The sequence below is a fragment of the Carica papaya genome, chromosome 9 (assembly GCF_054855325.1).
Source record: "Carica papaya isolate Zhongbai chromosome 9, ASM5485532v1, whole genome shotgun sequence".
Taxonomy (NCBI): Eukaryota; Viridiplantae; Streptophyta; class Magnoliopsida; order Brassicales; family Caricaceae; genus Carica; species Carica papaya.
Window position 1 is genome coordinate 33,749,066 of NC_142317.1, and position 24,647 is coordinate 33,773,712.

The following is a 24,647-nucleotide window of genomic DNA, read 5'->3' on the forward strand; positions in this document are numbered from 1 at the left end:
CAAAAAGATTGAAGAAATCATATCGCGATTGAGTCCAAAGAAAAACATAACCAACATAATTCGATAGACTAGGCTGATAAATGCATATAAGATAAGTTGATCATCAGCATTAATTCGATACACTCTAGTGTATTAAGAGGATATTTATGGAGAGATTTGTCAAGAAAATAGACGAGATAAGTAGAGTTTCGAATCTTAAATGGTCCAAAATCGAACCAAAGTTAGAAAAATCAACCCTAATTCAAGAAACTGCTTCTCATTCTTGTCTAGCAACAAAAAGAACAAGGTTATGTACGGTGGAGATTCATTTGAAATGTGTCTGCAACGACATTATTGCGCATGCAATACATGGTAACTAGATACTATTGCAAGCATGCAGTTGCAATAAGTATTTTCTACATAAATATATGAGAATTTTCATGCTTTCAACTGATTTGACTTCCACTGTGGATTTGAATTTCACTTCCAATCCTAAGAATTTGATGTAAAATCAGTATTATTTCAGAAAACAGATATACTTGTGAATATGTAAATCAAAATAGTAATATAAAGATAAATTTTAAATAAAAATTAAACTGCAAAGGCCTAAAAGTTGTCCCCTTCAACCCTAAAAGCGAGCCTTTTTATTCACTGAAAATTGAGGGGAAAATTTGTGGGGGGAGGGAGAGAAATAAGAAGAAACGTCACTATATGCAAAAACCTAAACTTGCTTAGAAAAGAAAAATTATAAAACAAACAGGAAGATTTTCCCCCACCCCAATTGCACAATTATTTAATTTGTTTACCCACAAAATAATGACATTCCACGAGGATAGTTTAAAACACTTGGTTGCAGGCCAAGTGATAGATGGAGAGGGTAAAGCAAAGCTTATGCGTGCACCCAATGTTATAAACCTATTATTTAAAAGTACAACACAAACAAACCAGATAAAGACTTTTTTCAACACATGAGAAGCAAATTACAGCCATTTTAAGTTTTCGTAAAGGACGAAAGAAAATCGGGACAGAAGCGGATCTGTTAAGATGCCACTGCATCAGAACCTGTACAAAAGAAACAAAAGAAAGACAGAAGTCAAGAAAACTGAAGTTGCACGTTCAAGCTGTTAGTAGAAGATATGCCAAGTTTCTAGGATGACAAGTTCCTCTTTCGGATATCATGAGGATCTAGTTATTGCAACATTGTCTCCTACGTTGAGTTCTTTTCTTACTTGCTCTTCAGAATATTTCTTGATTGATTTAAAATTTCAAATCAAGGTACCCGATTTGTAATTCCACTTGAGATGTTAACACCTCGGATACACCATGCATCCTACAGTAGCTTTGTAATGACATTTTTTTTTTTTTGGAGATAAAAAGTATGCAGTATATATTAATAAGGTATTAATAGGGGATATCACTCATGACAAGAGATTTATAATAGTGTTAGTATATTAATAACATTTATAAAATTTTCATCACTAATAATATCATAATCTAATAAAATAAACCCAAGATAATGAATCAATCTCTCTTTCAATTTATACAAACTACTCTCAACACCTTCAAAAGCACGAGAAATTCTTTCTTTCCAAATTACTCAAAAAATAGTCAAAGAGGTGGTAAGATTTGCTATGTTTCTTTTAATACATAAGTCATCCCAAGCCCAAATTTCTTCAATAACCGAACTAGCAATTACCCACTCAATCCCCAAAAGACCATTCGTCGTACATCATAGATTATAAGCAATAGTAGAGGCATGACAGTTATTTAGGAACATTATGTTCTTTTTGAAAAAAGAAACAAATTTGAGGAACATTGTGTAAAAAGTATTTGCTGCATACTGTTATCAAATCACTATCCACTGTTTATCTTATAATTACATATTGTTACAAAATTATGATTTTATGTAAAAGTGCGTAGACGCAAGGCATAGCACCCGTAGTTAACAACAAATCCTTCACGGATTAGGAAGAGATCCGATAATCTACTCAAAAGACGCATGGAACTCCATTTATTGTGAAAGGATATTTTTCGTTTCATTAGAACAATAAGCTATATGGTCTTTTGAGATATATAAATCAGTCATATCTGTTGGTACTTCAGCTGTTCCTATCACAAATATAGATTTCGTAGACAAATTTTCGATAAACTGGTAAGGAATACTGACCGGCAGTTTCATCTTTTGCTTCATCCCCTGTTCTCCAAACAATGTCCTTAAGCCCAGTAGTAAGATTCTTGTAGAACTGTAAATTTCAGATTATAAAAAAAAATGTCCACAGTATCAAAGAAAATGCTAAACCATGTGAATGACAATTATACAACTGGAATCTGAATCTATCTGATCATTTGATACAAAGGCTGCAGTTGCATTTTGGTTAGGCTTTGAGCCTGGATAAGTCCAGATTAATGATTAGTGCAAAAAAAGGAAACTAAAGCTCTGTTTGGTACATAAAAACCCATTTTCTGGTTTTCATTTTCTAAATTCATGTAGATTCATACATGTGTTTATTTATGGAAATATGTGAGAATTTTACATTTATGGAATAATTAAAAAAGTACAAATAAATAGTTTTCCAGAAAAGATTAAAAACAACAATTTAAAATTTTCTATTTCCATTAATTATTTTCACTATCAGCTTTTTCCGTTATTAACTAAATAATATTATGTTGTAATAAAATTTACGTAAATTAAAAAAATAAAAACTAGAGAACATTTTCATTTACCACAAAACCCAAAAGTTTTGTTTGGCCTTTTATCTTTTAGCTTCTAGTCAGGATGTTCACTCTAGCTTAAATTTCCCATGATTAATAAGCACCCCCTCCCGCACCGAGCTTCATTTTGAAGAAGCATTGCAGGGTGATAAAAACTTGTAGAGACTTCAGAGCCTGTTTGTATGAAAATATTTTCCAATTTCCATTTTTCTAAATTTATATCTGTTACCAAAACACATACCACTCTATATGTTTCTTACAGTGGAGAAAAAATTATGTGATGTGTTTGGAACAATTTCAGCAATGTTGTATTATAAATCGACACTTAATCTAACTAGGAGATGGTGTAAATTGTATTAGACTGTTAAAGATTGATCTTATGGACATATAAGACTAAAACAATACATTCTTTAAAATCATCTCAAGAAGTACTTTCACTAGTTTTCTACTCTTAGCTTGATGTGAACTTGTAAGTGATTCTATACAAATTCTAGATTTATATTCCCAACAATAAATTATGTTATTTGAGATATTTTTTATTTATTAAATTTTATTTAATAATGTTTGGCAACATTGAATTGAATTTTTTATTATTTACTTTTCATTATTTGAGATGTTTTATTATTTTTATGTAAAACATTAATTATGTCCATCACAAAAAACGATAATGATGAGACATAGTGATAGGCTCACAATTTTCTATCTTAGTGAGGGATATGGGTCCAAATAAATAGGCAGCAGGGCTAAAAGCTCTTGATTTGAAGTTCTCCAAAAAACCTGATAATTGGAGCTTTTTATTTTTTATTAAAAGCTCGTAAGCTTTCAGCACTTTTCATGTCCATCCCAACACACTGACTTTTCTTAGACAGAAATGTACTCTCAGCATGTTTGAAGACCAAAAAAAAAAAAGAAGTCAATCCAAACTCCACTAAACAAAAGTACAGAACTGTGTCATATTTGAACCCCTTTTGGGTCGGGTTTTACTGTCCAAAGAAATCTGAATTCACACTCAACCCTTGAGTGTTACCAAAATGAATGCATCTACTGTTTTCTTATATCCATGACAGGCAGACAAACAATTCAGCACAGTAAAGGTAAGAAATATTAGCTAATAAAAATAGTCCCAAAAATCTTTTCAAAAGAGTAAATGTTTTAGATTATCAATGTCATGAGCAGAACCATAACATTCCATACCTTGTGGAATTCCAGAGTATCTCCTCCAGATTTCCGCAGTTCGACCATGTAAAGTGATGGGGCTACCTGCAAAATCTGAAGAGAGGAAAAAAAATTATCCTGAATCCCAATTCAATGAATATCAGGTTTTCAAACTAAATCTAGACGGTAGGGATCATGCGTGAAAGAGAAAGAGATTTACCTCTGTTGCAACATCTAAATGACCCTTGCGTCCAGTTTTTTCCCCTCGAAGCTTCATCTGAAACAGGTAACAGATGATTTTATGCTGAGAAGATGAGGCAAAAATAGCTTTAAAATTCAATTGAATAGGCTATGATTGAAGTTTCTGAAATTTCAACAGCTTTATGCTGAGAAGAGGAGGCAAAATAGCTTTAAAATTCAATTTTATATGCTATTATTGAAGTTTCTGAAGTATCATCAATTTAATACACTGTAAGACTGTACAATCTAAGACGAATTGAAACTTTTACTCCTGGTCAATGTCTGATTCAGCTATAACTGGAACTTGAGTAATAAGAAAATGCTACCAGTGAGCTAGAAAAAAAGAATAACCGATAACTATTCCGTGTTCAATTTCAATCAAAGTCCTCATTTTCTGTATGTTCACTATACTTCCACTGTTCCACTAAGGATGTGCAGGGTGATAAAATGTTTGAATATCATAAGAAATTTAACTCTTTCCTCAACATGATCCAATTGTGGATATCGAACACTATCACAGTTAACAGTAAACCTTCCAACTAAATTTTTAATTCTTCCTGAAAGTTGTATTCTTTAGTACAGGGACGGCTCCCCCTTGATGACTTGTTTATAATATTTCTCTTCTTAAAAAAACAGAGCTCCATTTGGTAAATCTAAAAACTTTTTTGTGTTCGTTTTCTAAATTTATGTGAAATTTTGTCAAGTACCTGATTCATTAATGATGGCAAGGAACTAGGTTAGGTTGAATGAAGTCGTCTTGAGTTTGAAGAAAGAGGTTTAGAAAGAAGAATTAGCAGGGAAGAAGAGGAGAAGATGAAGAGAATAGAGCTAGGCAAAGAAAGGAATTAGAAAGGATAGAATTTAGAGTAGATATCATTCAAATTCTTCATGATACTCGGTTATTACAATTCTAGGTACTTTTTTTTCCAAAAAGAAAAATTCTAGGTACTACATAGCAGTACTAGCCTACAAGGGGAATAAACAAGATAATCAACTTTAGTACCAAGTACAAATAACGGCCAGCATACCAATGTCCTTTCATACCGGAAATCCTTTGGTTAATTCTTCTTCAAAAGACTAATAATTCCAACCAAAACAGAGTAACAGAAATGACATCCTAGCCTTCTACGGCGTCGTTCCAGGTCCTAACATCTCCCCCTTCTTGTAGAGAAACCTTGTCCTCAAGGTTCAAATGTTGAAGTCCCTTAAGGAATAACCAGTCTTCCCAAGTTGTTTCATTTGGCCCCATGTTGAGCCAACAAACCAGGACTTGCTCGACTGGTTTGTTCGGAAATGGATAGCCCTCTTCTACATTATAGCTCCTAGATCTACCCGAACTTGGCCTTCAAAATCCTTGATTGGTAGTTCTTCTTGACTCCTAGACGAGTTCCCCTCATACTTCTTCAACATAGAAACATGAAAGACAGGGTGAATTGCACCTTCAGGTGGAAGGGTATGCTTGTAGGCAACTTGCTGCACCTTCCTTTCTGTCTTAAAAGATCTGTAGAACTTTGGGGCTAGCTTCAAATGTCGTCTGACTTCCATAATAGATTGACTATAGGGCTAAAATTTGAGGACTAGGTTCCCTTCCTAAAATGCCTTTTGGTCCTCTTAGCATCCACAAACTAATCCTGTTTTGTGCTTCCAATAGCTGCTCCTCAACATTCTGTCCATTTCTTGTCTCTTTTCAGTCCAATCTTCTAGGCTGGCCCAAGGTGCCTCATGATACTTTTGCTCCATTATGTACAAAGGAAGACAGTCATAAAAGGTTGTGAAAGGTGGCCTCCTCAAGCTGGACTGGTAGGTGGGTTGTACCACCATTTGGCTTGTCCCAATCATGTCGCCAAAATAAGCAGTTTCATGAAGGTCACGCACTGAAAATAGTTCTCAACAAATTGGTTCACTCTTTCAGTTTGGTTGCCTGTCTGCAAAAGGTATGGTTTGTTAAATGCAGCTCTATTCCTATCAGCTGCAGACATTCTTGCCAGAATTTACTAGTGAAGACCTAATCTCCTTTCTGTGACAATTGACCCAAGCATACCATGCAACTTGTGGATGTTGTTTAGGAAGACCTGCTTTGACTGGGTGAAACAATGCTAGAACATACTTGAGTGTATCTATCAACCACATGTCGTTCCCTTAAGCAGCTGCTTAACGAAGTCCATGGTGACATGTATACATGCTTGTGTAGGGATGCTAGTGGCAGCAGTGGCCCAAGATCACATGTTTCCCTCTATACCAGCCTCACTCTTGAATGTCCACTCAATGACTTTGTTGTTCATCCATACAAGTTTCATGCCATCCTTACTCCTGAATGCCCCACAAGTGGCGAGCATGATTTGACTGAAGAAGTTACTCTCTCAATTCTTCTCCAATCCCCATTTAGAGTCTTCATTTATACTCTTGAGTCCTTGCTCATATGTATAAGGAAGGTTCCAAGCTGGGACTACTACTAGCTCGACAATAAGCTTATTGGCCCCAACATCTCCTTGATAGGATTTTTGTACATCCTGTATCCAGGTGGGTATTTCGAAGGTTGATGTGAGTTAACTCTCCTTCATTAATAAGCTCCTTCCTTGATAGAATGCATCTGCCACTCTCTTCTCCTTTGTCCTCTTATACTCCATTGTGTAGGACAACCCTAACAACCTCATGAGTCCCTTTTTCTGCAAGATGCATGGACTTTTTGCTCTAATAAGTGTCTGATACTTTGCCAATCTGTTTTAATGACAAAAGAAGTGTCTTCTAAATAGTGTTTCCACTTCGAGACCACCATGAATATTACCAATAACTCCTTTTCATAGTTAGACATTGACCAATCTCGTGGGCTCAAAGCCATGCAAAGAAAGGCTGTCAGCTCTCCCTGTTGCATTAGAACATTTCCAATCGCCTAATCATATGCGTCTATTTCCATCTCAAACGGTTGAGAGAAAATCAAGAAGGGCCAAGACTGATGCTACAGCCATCACTTTTTTTGACTTCTGAAATCTGCCTCAGCTCATCCACTCAAATGCTCCCTTCTTCACTAACTCTGTCAATGGCTGGCTTATGCATTCGTAGTTATTGATAAACTTACTGTTTTAGCCAATGAGCCCCAACAAACCCCTCAAAAACTTGACATTCGTCGCTGGGCTATGTCAACATTGGTTCTATCTTCTAAGGGTCATTTGCTGTCCTTTTCCTATGATTAGATGCCTGGATACTCGAGTTGTTTTCTTCCAGAATACCATTTGGACCTCTTGGACAACAACTAATTTTGTCTCAAATAATCCAAAGACGTGATAGGTGGTTGTCTAGTGTTTGACTAGTATCACTGCTATCTTGTTTCAGAGTGCAATCCTGTCACTGCTTATACTACACTGCTTACCTCCAACCAATTTGCCTGCATCAGCCTAGTCATTCTTTTTCAAATAGTGATTTAAAAGCACTATTACTTGAAACCCCCTGTGGCCTTTTCTTCTTTCCACCCTCCATGAGCGCCAGCTGCATCTTGATAAGGTCAAAAGATAATGGGTTGCAACTCATTCAACTCGCACCTGAAATCATGTCGAAGTGGCCCAAATCCAACACTTGTAATGAGCATCTAAATAATTCTTTCTATTATTCTCCAATTCAACTCCGGAGTTACAGAACTGGCTCATCATTTGATGAACGCTGGTCACTAGGATTCTCAAAAGCAATGTCTTGATAAGATGAAAATTATAATGCTTAACCATCATGGTACTCATGAAGTGGGCTGGTTTGGAGCCCACCATTTCCCAAACCTTAATTGTGCTTCCATTTTGTTGACTTTCAATTGCATGTAAGAAGATTTCTCCCATACTTGTCCATGCATAAGAAGATTTCTCCCATACTTGTCCATGCATAAGAAGATTTCTCCCATACTTGTCCATGCACTCCTTGTCATTTTCAGTTACTTCCAACATCATCAACTATTTTCCTTGCACTGGTGACCCGAAAGGTAGCAGTCCCCATACCTGTAACAGATGTTGGTGAGCCTCTTCGCTTTTGCAGGGCCTTAACTGGGCTGATTAACTAGATCGATGGTCGGCCTTGTAAGTTACTTTTGATTGGCGACTTGCTAGAGGATTTACTTCAATGTGGGGGTTCTTTGGCCTGATGGAGTATGGTTGAATGTTGTTATCTGTCACCTTATATTGGCTTCTATATGTGAGGACGGCAGTTGGGCTTGCTCGTACAGCTTGATAATTGGCCTCTCTTTGCTCAACCCACTAATAAAACTCGATATAACATATCCTTCACCCAGGTGGGGGTTGTTTCCTAGCATTGACAGATTTACAAACTTACTCCTAGTACTTGACAATGCGGCCTTGTTGCTTGAGTTTATTGAACTCTTCAACCATGTTTGCAACTATTGGGTTCCCAAAGTGCCTACATTGCTCTTCCTCAAACACCACACATTATGTAGTTTCTTGTTGTGCTTGCCACTCTTGGTAACAACTACCCAACTTTTCTTCCAATAACAAGGTTGCTAACTCCACCTTTTGTTCCCTCCAAGTCTCATAAACATGGAAGTAAATGTTGCACCACTGCCCCCAAGCTGTCAGTTTGGGACCTCCGGATATTGGAATTTTGATCCTAGGAGTGTTGTCTCCGAGGGTGCTATTTAACAACCCTTGCCTGTTATTATTGGTGCGCATTTCCTATGGTCTAGGCGTGTGCAGTATCTCTCTCGAAGGAGAGGGAGTGTCAGATGGAATTTTGGAGGATAGTCCTTGACTGAAAGGGTTGCGAAGGAACAAGGGGGAATAGGTGCTGTTTGTTGCACCGTCATCATATTTCACATGGTTTCCACTATCAGCATCAACAACTGTGCTTTATTTTTGGCCAACTTAGTGTTTATTTTTGCTCAAAGCAAATTCTTGAGGATATTGTTCCATCACACACACTGTGTCCTCTCCTATGCGAGCCTGTCATTGTTGTCTTGCCCTTACTCTTTACCAGTTTAGCGATGGAGATCATTGGTTCACCTAAATCGACTTGCTTTGATACTAGATCCACTAGTGGGCGCAGGAAACTAGGTTAGGCTGAATGGAGGAGTCTTGGGCTTGAAGAAAGAGGTTTAGAAGGAAAAATTAGAAGGGAAGAAGAGGAGAAGATGAAAAGAATAGAGATAGGCAGAGAAAGGAGTTAAAGAGGATAGAATTTAGAGTAATTTCATTCAAATTCTTCATGATACTGGCTATTACAATTTTGGTTACTACATAGCAGTACCAACCTACAGATGGAATAAAAAGTAACAAACTTAGTACTATGTACAAATGACAGCTGGAGTAACAGTGTCTTTTTTGTCCAGAACTCCTTGGCTAATTATTCTTCTAACGGTTCATTATTCTAACAAGGGAAAAATTAATAAAAATGACATCCTAGCCTCTTACAGTGTCATTTCAGGTCCTAAACAAAGTTATATGTATTTCGTTCACAAAACTATAAAAGTTAGTTAATAGTGAAATTACAATAGTAAAAATGATGATAGAATTAAGAAATTTTAAAATGTTATTTTTAATGTTTTTGAGTCATTTATGCTTTAATTATTTCACAAATATGCAACTCACTTCTAGTAAACTATTTCATTCTGCTTTGATTATTCCTCCAACAATTCATATTTAGTTGAAAATAAAATTAAAAAACTACTTTTCATGTACCAAATGAAGCTGAAGTTTTTTAATTGGGAAAAAAGAAAAAATACAACAGGGCCGGGCTAAGAAAGAGAGAAGATATAATTATTATCTGCTAGTGAGTTGGGAAATAAACTGAACCTTGAAGTTGTTTTTCTTCACATCAAAACCCAAAGGGGCTGCAGCCTCCTCAATTTTTGAGATAATCTCATTAGCAGAGTGTTTGGAGGTAAATCTTGTTTCCCGTTTAACAAGACCCTGCCCACAAAAGATACAAGTCAACGTAAAATCCTGATTTGGAATCAGACTGCAAATGGATCATCCAACTAGATAGATATGCTTGATAAGAATGTAGCGTAAGATGATATGGATAGACAAGAAACACAAAGGAAATATGAGATTGGAGATGGAACACAAGATTACAGAGGAAACCAAGGTACCAGGTGAAGAAATTATCAGGGATAAGGGAGATAAGCAAAGAATATAGGGAACAAATGAAAAAAAATAATTCTCAAATTTTTTCAACCCTCTCTGCCATTCTCTAGGTTAAATAACTTTTGCTTACGCTCTACGTACAACCAAATAGAAACTATCACAAAATAAAGATAAAAATCAAGAGTTTACAAATCCTAGAGAAGTTCAAAATTTTCTAAAAGACTAGAATTTCCAAAATTGCCAAAAGAATCTTAAAGTACTAAATTATCGAAACAGTTATAAAAATGTTGCCTGCAAGTAAAAACTAGCACGTTAACCACACTTTCCTGTTTGTGGGTTTAATTCTTTTAAATATATCAAATAATATATAAAATAAAATAATTTATTACATAAAATTAAAGAAAAGATTATGAGAATAAAAAGATGAGATAAAATTTAAAATAGGAACCAGAAACTAGAGAAAAACTAAAAATGAATCAGAAAAATTAAGATCCTGAAAATGGAGTAAAGAAAACATTTAAAAAAATCAAAACTAAGAAGCATAAATGAAAAACTGAAGAAAAACCAAAACAGGAAAAACAACAGCAGGCTCATCCTCTGACCATGTGGGTCCCACTGACTATTCTCACACTTATGGGAGGATATTGCTACTCTCACTAATACTACAGATTTTAAGCTAATTGCTACTCATTCTTCATGACAAATCCAGAGAAATTAACTGGATGTTTACAAGAAAAATTTACAAGCATCTGAAATAGTTAATAATGTGCAACTCTATAAGATCAATTGCCTTGAAGTATCTGAAAAGTTACAAATATGAATTATTAATTTTTCCATACCACTTGCTTTTCAAAGAGGCTACTGAGATTGAGGCCCTGGGATGTGGAGATGAGCTCAAATGCATTCATAGTCACTGGTGCCACAGGTCCTTCTTCTCTTCTCTCCACAACAAGGTTTCTAGAATCCTTTTTAAAGAGATAAAACCAATGACAAAATATTTAAATTAACACACTAAGACCCAAATATCAAATCCACAAGCTTATCACAGAAATCTTACCACCGATTCATCAAAGATAGCATGAACATCGTCAAGACTGATGTTAGCTTCTTCAAAGCTCGGTTGTTTATATCCCTTCTTAAACCACTCATTCTCAATAAGCTCAGCGATTGTTATCCGCTGTTTTATAACATTAGAAACACAACTAAAATATAATAACAACGGATGAAAATTAAACAGAACTTTAAGGTACATGAACATTTGTATAAGGCAATCTTGGACAGGGAAAAATAGAATAAACATTTATTTGAGAAGAAACAAAACACAAGGACGTACTGTCAAAGGATTGGGATCCAGTATTCTTGTAATTAGTTTCTTTGCACTTGATGAGAACCATGGTGGACATGAGAAGTCAGCCTTGAATATCTGCAGCAAACAGATACTTCATCCAGCCTACTGCTTTCAAATAGATATGAAAAGAACAGATGGTAGGCAAATTCCAAAAAGAAGCTAGTGCATCGACAAAAGGAATAAATGCATGACTGAATTAATGATGACAAGTTGCTTGCTTAATTAGGAAGTCATCCCAAAGAAAACCCCTTGCAAAGGGTAGAAGCTTCCAATAAGACTCCAGCAATCAAATGAAACATGCATCACTTCCTCAAATTATCACATAATTCACCATTAAAATTGGCATGCTTGCTGCATAAATTTCACTCCACAGTTACAGAAATGAAAGAAGAATAGGTTATACTTCACCAAAGATATTTTCATAGAGAGAGAGTTTAAAGTAAGTTTACCTTTTTATATAGAGCCATGAGATTGGAATCTTCAAAAGGTAAATAACCAGCCATTAAGACAAAAAGAATCACACCACATGACCACAGATCTGCCTTGGCTCCATCATAGCCTTTGTTGTTGATAACCTAGGAAAAAACCACAAAAGAATCAATCCTACAAGGGAAATGATACATAATACGTCAATCATAAAAAAGTAAAGCAGTTCGTAAAGTAGTTCGATTTGAAAATGAATATACCTCAGGGGCAACATAATTTGGAGTTCCACAAGTAGTATGAAGTAAGCCATCTTCCTAAATGAGAAGAGAAATTACTAATATCCTGTTTATTTGTATGTATGCCTTGTTTACTTATAAAGTTATATAACAAAAGAAATGCAAAGGATATCAAGTCAGCATAAACTCACACGAACTTGCTGAGGCAGAGCACTTAGTCCAAAATCTGAAACTTTAAGAGTCCCGTTTGCATCCAGTAGTAAATTCTCCGGCTGTAATTGGCAAAAGAAGTAATTGCCAATTTGCTAACGCATCCCCAGTGATTGAGATGTCAGACAGATAATGACAATAGAAACCATAAACTCACACCTTTAGGTCTCTATGGCAAACTCCTCTACTATGGCAGTAATCTACAGCGTTAATAAGCTGCTGAAAGTACTTCCTAGCTTCATCTTCCTTCAACCTTCCTTTACTTGCCTGTCCCAAAAAAAAATATAAGAGAAGCCGAAGAAGCATTATAGAATTAGAAATAAAAGGCCGAACCAAAATTGAAGCATTATCTTACAATTTTATCGAAAAGTTCGCCACCAGTCACAAATTCCAAAACAATGTATATTTTTGTCTTGCTAGCCATCACCTAGAAAAAGATATTGTCGAAAGTCAGTAAAGAAGTACACAGGCAAGCATGGAATATATGTTGCAAGATTTCTATAGAAATAAGGTGCCCCCAGTGTCAATTGAGAAATATATAATCCCAGAATAAACATATAAGGAAGTTCAAAAAGTAATCGTAAGGTGTTTCGCCAATTTGTAGGAAGGAAACAGAAGCTGCCATCTAACCTCATACATTCGGATGACATTTGGGTGCCTGATTAGTTTCATCGTTGAAATTTCACGTTTAATCTGCAAGAAAAGAAAAAGAAGAAGAAAGTTTGAATAAACATTTACTTAAAATCATGGCACTTCTTCACAAGTTCCAAATTAGAATGCTAAGATTCAAGTTAGGAACTCTTGCTTCAAGGGTTTCAAACCTTCCACTGAGGCATTTTAAGAATTTTAAGAGGTATTTGAATGGAATAACCCTCCTGTTTTTTGGAAGTTATGGAGTAAGTTATGCATTTTGATCCTATTTAGGTTGACTGGGTGAGACTTTAAATACTCCAAGGCAGCCATTTGTTGTCTGTCTACAAGTTTTCTGATTATTCCCAGAGATATATGGGCCCTCTAAATGCCAAAGTTTCTAACAAGATTGATCAAAATTCTTGGCACTTTTCCCTGCTAGACTGCATGCACATATGGACATTCAAAACCGATTGAGCGTTCTTTATGCAAATGGAAATTCAAAATCCATTTCCAGTTTTGTTACACATTGACTCCTTGTTACGGTCCTGATTATAGGATCTAGTTATGGATCGGCTTACATAGAAATCCGCAGAATCTTTTGAGCGTTTTTGTGTCTTTCTTCTTCCTTTACCTATCTTTGCAAATTCTTAAGGCCTCATTAGAAGAAAAATCTACAACTTCTTGAATAAGAAAATACTAAAACTTGACAAAGTTTTTCATGCATATCCATTTCAGAGGCAGCAAGTGGTTTTTTACACAAGGATGAGGAGCAGCTATGCTGGTGATTATTTCCAGAACAGTTTACTTCTGCATTTTCTCTCTATTTTTCTCCCACTATCCTGCCACAGTTTTATATAAATATCCACTTTAATATCCTATTAAGTACACATAAAACCCAGCATATAAAAACATATAAAATACATCACACACCATAAAAATACAACACATAGACACTACCAATTATGCAACTATATATCTGATAATTTTTACTTCCTCCTTTAATACACCTTATCAAAAGGTGTTATCTTCCCCCTTGGGTTCCTAACATCACTTTTCCCCTTGACATGGCACTTGTCTCAAGTGCAAAGAACGGATAGCGGAGGGATATGTGCTTAGCCAATTTCAAGAAGCATCTTCCACTGATGCCAATGAATGAGGACCTCATGCAGACCTTTATTAGTTCGAGAAGCCAAGCTAACCAAACAAGCACCAATAACAACCAAGCACTTTGATTAAACCAGTTATTGCCTAAAGTCTAGTTGGCAAACTTATTCTGTATGTTAAGTCATAACCTTCTTGGTGTAGCCTATATCGGTCGTTATGTTTGGTTAGCCAAGTCTTCAGTTTCCTTCCCAGGTTTTGTCATGTCAAAGAATTGCATTGTTTTATAACATGCAATCTCTCTTTTGCTTCTTCGTTGAAAAGAATTAATTTATTCACCAAAAGAAAAGAAAAAGTAAATAAATAAAGTATGGCATTAGAGGTAAGCAACATTAAATTCAATAATAAAGAGAGCAGAAAAAACAAATGCAAATGAATTTCATTACTGGAGGATATACTTTCTATAAAAGAAGTAGAGTTCTTCACTAAAATACCATAACACTTTTGTTCGAGTTTATGTGTGTGTCATCTTTCCAAACTTAGATATTAGTCAAAAATTGTAATAGTCATTCATCACGGTTTTTCTAGCTTACAGACGAAGAAGACTTCATTTCAGTCTTCCACTGTTCATTTCTTGACATCACGAGGTTTGACTTTTCCTTTTCTTCCAAAACGAGGCAAGAAAAAATGGACATACAGAAATTATTATAACATTTCTCATTTGTTATGGGCACCAAACACCGACCATTGAAAAATCAATCAGTTGAGAATTCCTTCACGTTCAGCAAACTAAGCACACGAATCATCGAGAGAAGAAAAATATTTTTTAAAAGAAAAAGAAGAAGATCATTGCGATGAATCAAGTACCTGACCGATCATCTTATGCTTCAAAATCTTCTCCTTATCCAGAATCTTAATGGCCACATTCTCTCCAGTATCGACGTTTCTGGCGAACTTCACCTTTGCGAACGTCCCTTCTCCCAATGTCCTACCTAGCTCATACTTGCCTACCCGTGTCCGGCTCCCACTGCTCGCTCGGGACGACATTTTTCCTTACTCGCTATCTGTCGATCTCTGCAATTCCCTACCCTTGTCTCTCTATCTTTCTCAGAATATCTTCTTCTCAGCCCTATGATTCAACCACAATTTTCTCTTCTCTTCAAGTTAATCTCTTAGAGATTTAAACTTTGATTATCAAAACCTCTTCTTCTTGCACGGCTGCCATACCTGAGACTTTGTCACCCTCATCTTTCCAAAACCGAAACCTAAATGGAGATCAAATTTCGCTGCCTAAATAGAAAATTGAAATTAACGGCGAAAAAATTTAAAGCTCGTTGATTAACAAAAGCTTAATCACGGTAGAAGGAGGAACAACATTAACCGCTGGATCAATTACATGCTCCATGAAATCTGATAAATCAGCGGATGAGAAATCGGTGAGAACAAAAAAAAAAATTGAAAAGATCAAGAAACTGATATATGTTTTTCCTAACAAAATTTACAAGAATGAGAGAAATCCGGGACGATGAACAATAAAAATACCTTCCTTTTTCCTTTTTGATTTGTTAATTTTACTTTCTGGTTGTCGTTGGAAGTATCTAGCACGGATCTCGATGAGTTTAAGATTCAGAGTTGGATCAGGAAAGGCGTAGATATGCAGACCAGTAGCAGACTCAAGATTCAGAAGAGCTGAATTGAATGCTGTATGATTTCTGTAAACTATGATTGGGATTAAATGGAATTAAAATATTCATGAATTATTGATTATTTTTTATATATTTCTTTTTGGATTCCACTCTTTTTATTCAATTTATTTTAAAATTAAATTTTTATTGTTTGAATGTATAAAAAAACCCTCCCACAATAAATTTTACAAATTATATAAATATCTTTTTAATATTTTAAACGAGGATAAACGTGACGAGAAAAATGCATACTATATCAAGTAAGAAATAAGTGTCACAGAACATTGATACAGGTGGTAAGAAAAAATCAACACTTTTATGGAGAGCATTCAAGATTCCTTACAAGAATTTCAACATAAACGTAAAATATTTTCATGACTATATCTAAAATAATTGCAAAAATTAAAAAAAAAAAAGAACATGAAGTTATGCCGTTTAGAGAGGGCTAGAAACTAGTTTAAGAAAAAGAACCGATAGTAATAGGTGACCCAAGAAACAAGCCTATAGAAAATAATGATGTATCGATTAACCTAACTAGAGAACTGATTATTGTCTAATATTTTTTTCATTTGTTACGTGTGATATCGGTAATTATAACACTTAATATAATTACAGTGATCATAAATTTTAGTACATCGCATGATTTTTTTAGAAAAAATAAAGAAAATCTTTCAACACATGGTTAGATAAATAGTCATATATTTCATCACATACAAACAATTTAACACATAATATGATGCAATTAAATGATAATATATTTTAACAGATCACTTGTAAATAATTCTAAAATGATATTTTTTCAGCACATCTCATTAGATGATTCACGAAATACATCATTTAATATATCATTCAAGTAAATCGTACGTTTCTAAATATATTTTAATTATAGATAATATATCTTCACTAAGTGATTACTAAAAATGGTAGCGAAATCAAGTTTGGTGGAGAATAAATTCAGGTACGTAATTTGCTAGCAAAGATTAAATTTTAAATAATTTGTTAACCTAACAAATATTCGAGTCTTAAGAAATTAATATCCAATTGACTTTAATAATATTAAACAATTTAAAAAGTTATAACAACTGACAAATGTAAGAGAGAGAGAGAGAGTACAAGTTTGATTTACATAAGTCAACCATAATTTTTTCGACATCATCTCATTAAATCACCAACTAGAGATTTATATTATTGTTCAATAAATTTTTATAAGATGCGTATATATCAGAGTGTTAAGCTCATATTTTCATACGTACTTGTATATCAAAGTATTTTTTATAACATTCAACTTATAAAATAAATATTCAGTTCTCTCTTACAATATAAACAAAAAGATGAGACAAAATATATACATATAAATATATTTTTCTCAACAAATGATTTTACAATATAAGCTCGCTTAGAACTCAATCGAGATTAGGAAAAAAATAACGAAGATTTTGGTTTAATTATTTTCATTACTAAGCCGAGCCAAGGGTCCACAGCCCAAAGTAAAGAAGACATAAGGCTTTTTAGCATTAAGGGACGCTTGAAACGACGTTGTTTCATTAATTTAAGAAACTACGTCGTTTCATTGAAAGGCCAAACGGAAACTCTAGGGTTTATGGGGGCGGGAAAAGAAGAAGAGTGAAGCATGGCAGGGGTAGAAGAAGAAAGCGAACCAGAGAAAATAGCAAGAGCTAACGCAGAGGATAGGGAGAAAAAGGAAATTAGCGAGATGAGGATGATTGATCAAGGATTTTCGGTGTGCGAATGATGGATTTTCAGTTTTAAAAGAAGGCTAGGCCGAGGGAAGAGAAGAAGAAAGAGGAGGTTCGAGAGTGAGAAGCAGAAAATCCAGGAGGAGCTGAATACTACGCCCTGCCGTGATAATACCAGAGGGGTGAAAGTGAAGAAGAAGGAGAGAAAACGAAAAAAATAAAAATAAATAGTGTTGAGCACATATAACTATATGCATTTTCTATATAACAGTATATAAATAGTGTTGCGCACCCCGAATTCACTAGGGTTTTTTGACGGTTTTAAACCGTTTTAGGGTTTTAAACTTAGTGAGATCAAATTCAAACGTGAATTTTGATCTGTAAGTATTTGTTCCGGTGGATAAGTTTACAGCTGAAACTCGTGAGTTGAGAGTTAGAGAGAAGGAGATGGAGGAACCGAAGAAAAGAAGTGTGCCTGTGCTGCCATGGATGAGAACTCCTGTTGATATCAGCCTTATACAACAATGTCCTCTTGAAATCCTCCCTTGTCTTGACCCCAGGTACTTTTCTTAATCCACATGCTTTTTGTGTTTGATGAACTTTGGTTTATGGAATTTACTGCGAATCAGGTTGAAGGTGGCTTTGCAGAAAATTGGAGTTTCTTCTCTCTTCCCAGTCCAAGTTGCAGTTTGGCAAGAGACAATAGGGCCTGGTGGGTTTGAAAGGGATCTCTGCGTGAATTCACCTACTGGAACTGGGAAAACATTGGCTTATGCTTTGCCTATAGTACAGATGTTGTCTACTCGTGCTGTTAAATGTCTTCGTGCTTTAGTGGTTTTGCCCACTCGTGATTTAGCCTTGCAGGTAAATTTCTTCAAACTCTAAGACATGTAACTATGTGATTGTTGCAAATATATTCTATTTCTATTTAATTACTAGATTTGATAGTCATAATTTATATATTTAATGCATAATTAAATCAATTTCATTGGCATTTTTGGGTTCACTTCCATGGATTTTGAATTCTCCATGGGTAAAAAGAACCACAAAATTGCTTAGCTTATTGTGCATGAAAATTAATTGAAGTTAGAACCTTTTTTTCTTTTGCTTTTCAAATTTGTATCTCATGAAAATATAATTTATATATTTATCCATTACCATAAATGCGTAAATGAACAAATAGGGATGTGAGGAAGGTAATGCATTACTAGAGAATATCTGTCCTTTGAAGGATCTCCTACGATATTTGGGTTCTAATTATGGTTGACTTGCTTAAGTTTAGAGGATATTTCTATATGTTTGCTTTTCTTTCTTGTATCCAGGTTAGGGAAGTTTTTGCTGCAATTGCACCTGCTGTGGGCTTATCTGTTGGTTTGGCTGTAGGCCAATCATCAATTGCTGATGAAATTTCAGAATTGATTAGAAGGCCTCAGCTTGAGGCAGGCATCTGTTATGACCCAGAGTATGTTTCACAAGGCCTTCAGTGTTCAGTTGATATATTAGTAGCAACCCCAGGAAGGCTTGTGGATCATATAAATAACACCAAGGGATTTACACTAGAGCATCTATGTTATCTTGTAAGCAACACATTTTAATTCCAAAATTGCTCTCTTATTTAAAAAAAAAAAATTCCAAAATTGCCATCCTTTATTCTGGGCAGTTATTAAAAAAAACCCCTGATGATGCCTTTGATTATTTTGGTTTGATAATTCAGTGTATTCTTGTACTTATCTATTTCCTTACTGCCGATTATTGTTTACATTAAACAATGTTTTCAGGACAGAACTTGCATTGTAAGGGATAGATCTCTTTTCTTCCACCTCATGGTTAATGTTCCTGGCTATTAGGCTAGAGTTCCTATCCCTGATTACAGAATTCTGTTTTCAATTTGATGAATACTTTTTAGTGGAGGACGAAGAGCTCTTCTTTCCATTTTGTTAATTCCTTCATGCTAAAACATTACTGATAAAGTTGACTGTTTAGGTGGTTGATGAGACAGATCGAATGCTTAGGGAGGCATATCAGGCCTGGCTACCAACCGTGCTTCAACTGACTCAGTCTGATTATGGGATAAACTTTCCTCCTTCTAACACGTCTCTTCCTTCCGTATTTGGTTTTGGTCCTTTAAGAACAATAAGGAAATGGTGAGTTCCATGTTTGTTGCCTTCCTTTTTAAGTCCATTCCTTAAATATGGCTAACAAGTCTGTCCCAAGGCATGATGCTATAATTACATGGATAGTGGAGGTACCAAGAAATCTCAATGATTTGGAGATTAATGAGTATGAAATGCTCTTCCAGGTCCTATCCAAGTGCATTCCTGATTATGGATGTTCCAGTTTGGAGCATAGACTCTAAAAGGACTTTCTTTTATGGATATTCCCGTTACCTGTTGTTGCTTTCTAAAAATAAGTGAATTGGATACTTTCAGCATATTTAGAACACTTTGAAACAGTCTCTTTAAATCTTTGCAGTGGGGTTGAAAGAGGTTTCAAGGGTAAATCTTGCCCAAGGCTTGTGAAGATGGTTCTATCAGCAACTTTGACTCAAGATCCAAGTAAGCTAGCTCAGCTTGACCTACATCACCCCTTATTCTTGACGACTGGACAAAGGCGATACCAACTTCCGGAAAAATTGGAATCTTACAAACTGGTATGTCATCATAAAAGTTTAGTATTCTGGATAATTTAATATATGCTACTTGTTTTGCTCCAAAGGCTGTAATGTAACAGTAATTTCAACCTTATTCTCAGCCTGGATTTTGAAGTATTGCCTTCAAAAATTAAACAAAATTTCTATGTTGCTTTTCAACTGAAATCAAAGGTTTTGCAGCTTGGCATTCTAGCTATAAGCAAATGATAAGATCTTACATCGAGTTGAAACAACATTGACGACCTTGAATTTTTTTTTCAAGTTTTATAGATATGGATTGGGGAATGCATTTGAATTAGCAGAGAAAAATTAATGGTGCTCAAAGTCTGAGGTATAGATGGTTGATTGTCTAAATCATTTTGTGTTAATCATTGAATGGGAAACTTAATCAATATAAACAAAAGCTAATCCTTTCGTTTCTATCAACAAAAACTAAAAGATTATTGTCCAATACCAATTATGATTTTACAATATTTATTGTTTGTTCCATCATCTGTCATGTGACAACAATTTCAAGCTAACATTCAACATGGCTTCTGGCAGTTATTTTCAAGAATACTTGAGTTCATTAAATTATTCTGTGTACGGATTTCTGCTGAAAGCAAAGTCTCTCCCGTCTGGCACTGGAGCTATAAGGATATTTGTGAAATTTCTAGTTTTAGAGTTCTGATAAGAAATTGTATTTGAATTATTAGAAGCAAATTCTTCCAAATTGAGGCTTTAAAATAAGATGGTTGATTAGTTAAATTCTTTTTGTCCTAATCTTCAAAAGAAAATGTACTAAGACTGTTTAGGAACTAATCTTTCAAGACCAACTTTGAAACTAAAGAGAGTCTCTAATCAAAGTAAATTTTTTCCCTTGGTCTATAGGTTTTAATTAAGATTTTAGTTTTCTCTATGAAATTCCAAGTTACCTTGTTGAGTTTGTCAAGGCTGAAATTGAAGTACACAAAAATTGGTAACTTAAAAGCCCTGGTTTTTCATTTTCTACATGGACTTTTTATTAACGGATACACTGCCTACAAGATTCTGAGATGCTGAATCTGGAAGTTTAAATTTATATCAAGAAGAAGAATGTATCCAGCCCTGTGGAGTTTTTAGTAGGAAACTTTTACCTTCGTATTTCTCTTCTTTTAACATCCTCGAGTTTCTGTTTCCTTTTACAGATATGTGAATCAAAGTTGAAGCCTGCATATCTGGTTGCCCTTTTACAAAGTTTAGGAGGTGAGAAGTGCATTGTCTTCACATCTTCGGTGGAGTCAACTCATCGGCTTTGTACCTTACTAAATTTTTTTGGTGATCTGGACATAAGCATCAAGGAGTATTCAGGTCTTCAACGGCAATCTGCAAGAAGGTGATTCCTGGATTAGATTGGAGAACATCTATGTTGAACTAATTATCCTATGATCTCTAAACGTGTGGGAATCTGGATTACCAGTGAATATTCTTGTATCTAAAACTGCTCTTGCTGACTGAATGAACTTTCCAGTGTAGTGTGATTCTGGAATTATATTGTTTAATAAACACGTTGCTTGTCTGCCTTTGGTCTTTCTTACGAGATCAGGAACCACTGCCGCTGATTGTGGTTTTTGTGTTAAATTTTTGTGATTCTACTGTAAATTTGACAGTGAGTTGATTTGCATATCACCAAGTGTTTCTCCTAACTTGCTCTCTTCTATTCCTTTTCCCTTGTGTCAATTTCCTGTTTCTTGTCCTTGTTGGAACATTGAAAACCTATCACAGGATGGTCTTCATTTACATTAACAAACTGAAACACATTATTGATCCTGAATTTTTTTGTTTGTTTTGACTTGATAAGCATATTTTTTTAAATACAAGTTTATAAATAGGCTGTTTAAAATAATTTAAAGATGTTGATTGGTAATAAAATGGGTTTTGCAACTGCAGCAAGACATTGAAGGCATTCCGGGAAGGGGAGATACAAGTGCTTGTTTCCTCTGATGCGATGACTCGTGGAATGGATGTTGAAGGAGTTAAAAATGTTGTGAACTATGATATGCCACTATACATAAAGACTTACATTCATCGAGCTGGTCGAACAGCTAGAGCAGGGGAGACTGGTCGTTGCTTCACATTGCTCCATAAGGGTGAGGTATGTTGATATCATAATTGCTCGCTATATTTGCTGGAAAATGTTCTTCATCCCAGTTTTTGAATAAATGATAAAAGATAATTGATTAGTTCAAGTTCCATGCTGACTGCTTTCAGTTAAATTCTCTAAGAAGTTATTTGAAGTGCAGCAAATTAAATAAGATGAGATCCTTGCTGATTCCATCATTTGATGTATATTGAAGACAATGCTTTATGGTTAGAATTTTTAAAGAAAAAAAAAAGTAAAGATGATGCATGAAGAAAAGTACAAGATAAAAGAGATCACCAAGGTCCTCTCCGAAAGAAGAGGATCCCATTAAACAAAATACTCTCCTATTCCTCTCATGCCAAATAGTCCAAAGAATGACATGAAAAAATTGGTCCAATAACCTCTTTGTAGTCTAGTCTGCGAATACCACCCAGGCAAAAAGCTACTTTTTAATAGACTGACTCATTGTCCAATCGATAGCCAGAGGATAAAGTTTCAGGTATTGCATCCACAACAGGCGTCGACGTGTGATAGGACTCCTCAATTCCCACTCGTAAAGGTTACAGGGAAAGATAAAGTTCTAAGTGACTCTATTCTCAACCTGAACGTAGCATTTCCCAAATTGAAAGTTCAAAGCAAGACAATTGGAATTTTCTTTTCCTTAACTCATATTTGACGCTTATGGTAGGTCTAACACCTCAAGGAAAGTTTTAGTTGTCTAACTGGTTGCACGATTACTCTATATCATTATTTGATTTGTATTAAATAAAACAGATATAGATGAAACCAGCTATTGTTATATTACATAAAACAGGTATAGATAAAACCAACTATTTTTCATGCTAAGCCATGATCTCTCTCTGCCTGAAAGTAAATTGTCGATGCCGGCCAGTAGGCTGAGTACGTCCTGTTTGTCTCTTTTTACAGCTCAACCTGGCTCCAAATTCACTCCGATTTAATGTGTCTTTTATAGCATAACGTTGTTAATTGTGTTGATACAAAATATTTCAATGTCAATTAATGCTGTAGGTCATGGTTGAACTAGTGTAATCTGTTCTGCCGACTTCTCAATATTCATATATGATACTCAATTTCTAATGTGTATACTTTTGCTTGTCTCAGGTAAAACGTTTCAAGAAAATCTTACGGAAAGCTGAAAATGATTCTTGTCCAGTTTACTCCATTCCTGCCAGTTCAATTGAGTCTCTTCGCAGTGTTTATGTCTCCGGTAATTTCTATGGCTCTCCTGGATGATTTAGCTAGTAACCAGGGTAAACAAAATAACATCCTCTTCATCCCCATGGTCTTTGCCTTTTTGGAGATTTCGGCTTGAGGCCTGAATGTTAGTTTTGATAAACCAAATGCTTTTAGCTTGATCCTTGACATCTGAGTTTTTTGCTGCATGCTTTGAAGGAGGATTCTCCTTTACATTGTAGTTCTGGTTGCTGCTGAATAGTATGTGGATTGAGTTCATCAGATTAGTGGTCATTTAGCTTTTGATCACACAGTGGGTTGGAGAACCTGAATGGGCTTCAATGATTAGGCTCATTTGCTAAAAACAGTCTCTAATGTAATGGGATCCTTTTAGAAGCTACTGGAGGGACTACTTGCATTTTGGATGTATCATTCGTTTACAATCTATTTAACTTTGGTTCCATGCAACCTTTGAATGGGTTGGTTTTTTAGTAGAGATTTGCCTTGTAAATAATGAATTTGCTGCAGCACCATTATTCTAATTCCTGTTAGATGGATTGATGGTTGAATTGAGGATAGAGATAAACAACATAAAAATTTATTTTCTTTCTCACTGAAAACATTTTGTAATGGGTTTCATTTTAATGTTTCAGCGCTTGAAAAACTGAAAGAAACAGTTGAATCAGAAGCATCCAGAAAGCGGAAACTTGGTTTCAAGTCTTCAAAGATGGGAAAGGGCAAGGAGAAACAAAAACTGAGCACATAGGGACTATCAAGCCTACTGAAGAAATGTTTTCCCAACTACGTTGTGCGAGTGTGTTAATACCAGATGTTCAATCTACACACTTTCCCAATCAAGCGGTGGCAGTTGCAAATTGTCAATTAACGTGCAAGCTTGAATCATTCATTGTCTGCTTTTGTGCAAACAAAGCGGACGCATAACATTATTCCAATGACCCTGTGGTTACTGACGTACAGCAGGTGACGACCTTGCCATGTTGAAAGCGAGGAAGAGTGTCCAGAAACATTAATTGTTTTCAAAGTTTATTGACAGAAAGTTACTATGAGATTAAAAGAAAGATTTTGATGCTTCTTGAGAGCTGGAGAAATTTTATGCTGTAGACAAAATTTGCTTTTGTAAATGCCATTTTCTGATAAACATAATGGAATACGAGATTATACTTTGATTTCCACTATTGCAATCTT

At 35.2% G+C, this 24,647-nt stretch overlaps 2 protein-coding genes across 5 annotated transcripts; one reads left to right on the top strand and one right to left on the bottom strand.

Annotated features, from left to right (window-relative positions):
* Nucleotides 1-744: 744 nt before the first annotated feature.
* CIPK23 (CBL-interacting protein kinase 23) lies at nucleotides 745-15,857 on the bottom strand. 3 transcript variants are annotated; one of them, XM_088210678.1, is made up of 17 exons: nucleotides 15,657-15,857; nucleotides 15,490-15,524; nucleotides 14,982-15,379; nucleotides 13,011-13,073; nucleotides 12,736-12,807; nucleotides 12,540-12,647; nucleotides 12,362-12,442; nucleotides 12,195-12,248; nucleotides 11,958-12,083; nucleotides 11,494-11,583; nucleotides 11,218-11,337; nucleotides 11,000-11,125; nucleotides 9,867-9,983; nucleotides 4,067-4,123; nucleotides 3,886-3,960; nucleotides 2,147-2,222; nucleotides 745-1,041 (listed from the first exon to the last, which is right to left on the bottom strand). In XM_088210678.1, exons 3-17 carry the CDS (start codon nucleotides 15,159-15,161, stop codon nucleotides 1,019-1,021), a joined length of 1,368 nt encoding a protein of 455 aa, XP_088066804.1. In that variant the 5' UTR covers nucleotides 15,162-15,379; nucleotides 15,490-15,524; nucleotides 15,657-15,857; the 3' UTR covers nucleotides 745-1,018. The 3 variants fall into 3 exon arrangements, with proteins under 3 accessions (XP_088066804.1, XP_088066805.1, XP_088066803.1); XM_088210679.1 differs by lacking the exon at nucleotides 15,490-15,524; XM_088210677.1 differs by having other exon boundaries at nucleotides 14,982-15,524.
* A 1,537-nt stretch (nucleotides 15,858-17,394) lies between these two features.
* Nucleotides 17,395-24,637, top strand: RH1 (RNA helicase 1). 2 transcript variants are annotated; one of them, XM_088210675.1, is made up of 9 exons: nucleotides 17,395-18,056; nucleotides 18,126-18,360; nucleotides 18,819-19,073; nucleotides 19,480-19,640; nucleotides 19,969-20,146; nucleotides 21,313-21,500; nucleotides 22,055-22,259; nucleotides 23,370-23,475; nucleotides 24,095-24,637. In XM_088210675.1, the coding sequence occupies exons 1-9, from the start codon at nucleotides 17,944-17,946 to the stop codon at nucleotides 24,205-24,207; spliced, it is 1,554 nt and encodes a 517-aa protein (XP_088066801.1). In that variant the 5' UTR covers nucleotides 17,395-17,943; the 3' UTR covers nucleotides 24,208-24,637. The 2 variants fall into 2 exon arrangements, with proteins under 2 accessions (XP_088066801.1, XP_088066802.1); XM_088210676.1 differs by having other exon boundaries at nucleotides 17,396-18,056; nucleotides 18,145-18,360.
* Nucleotides 24,638-24,647: the final 10 nt, after the last annotated feature.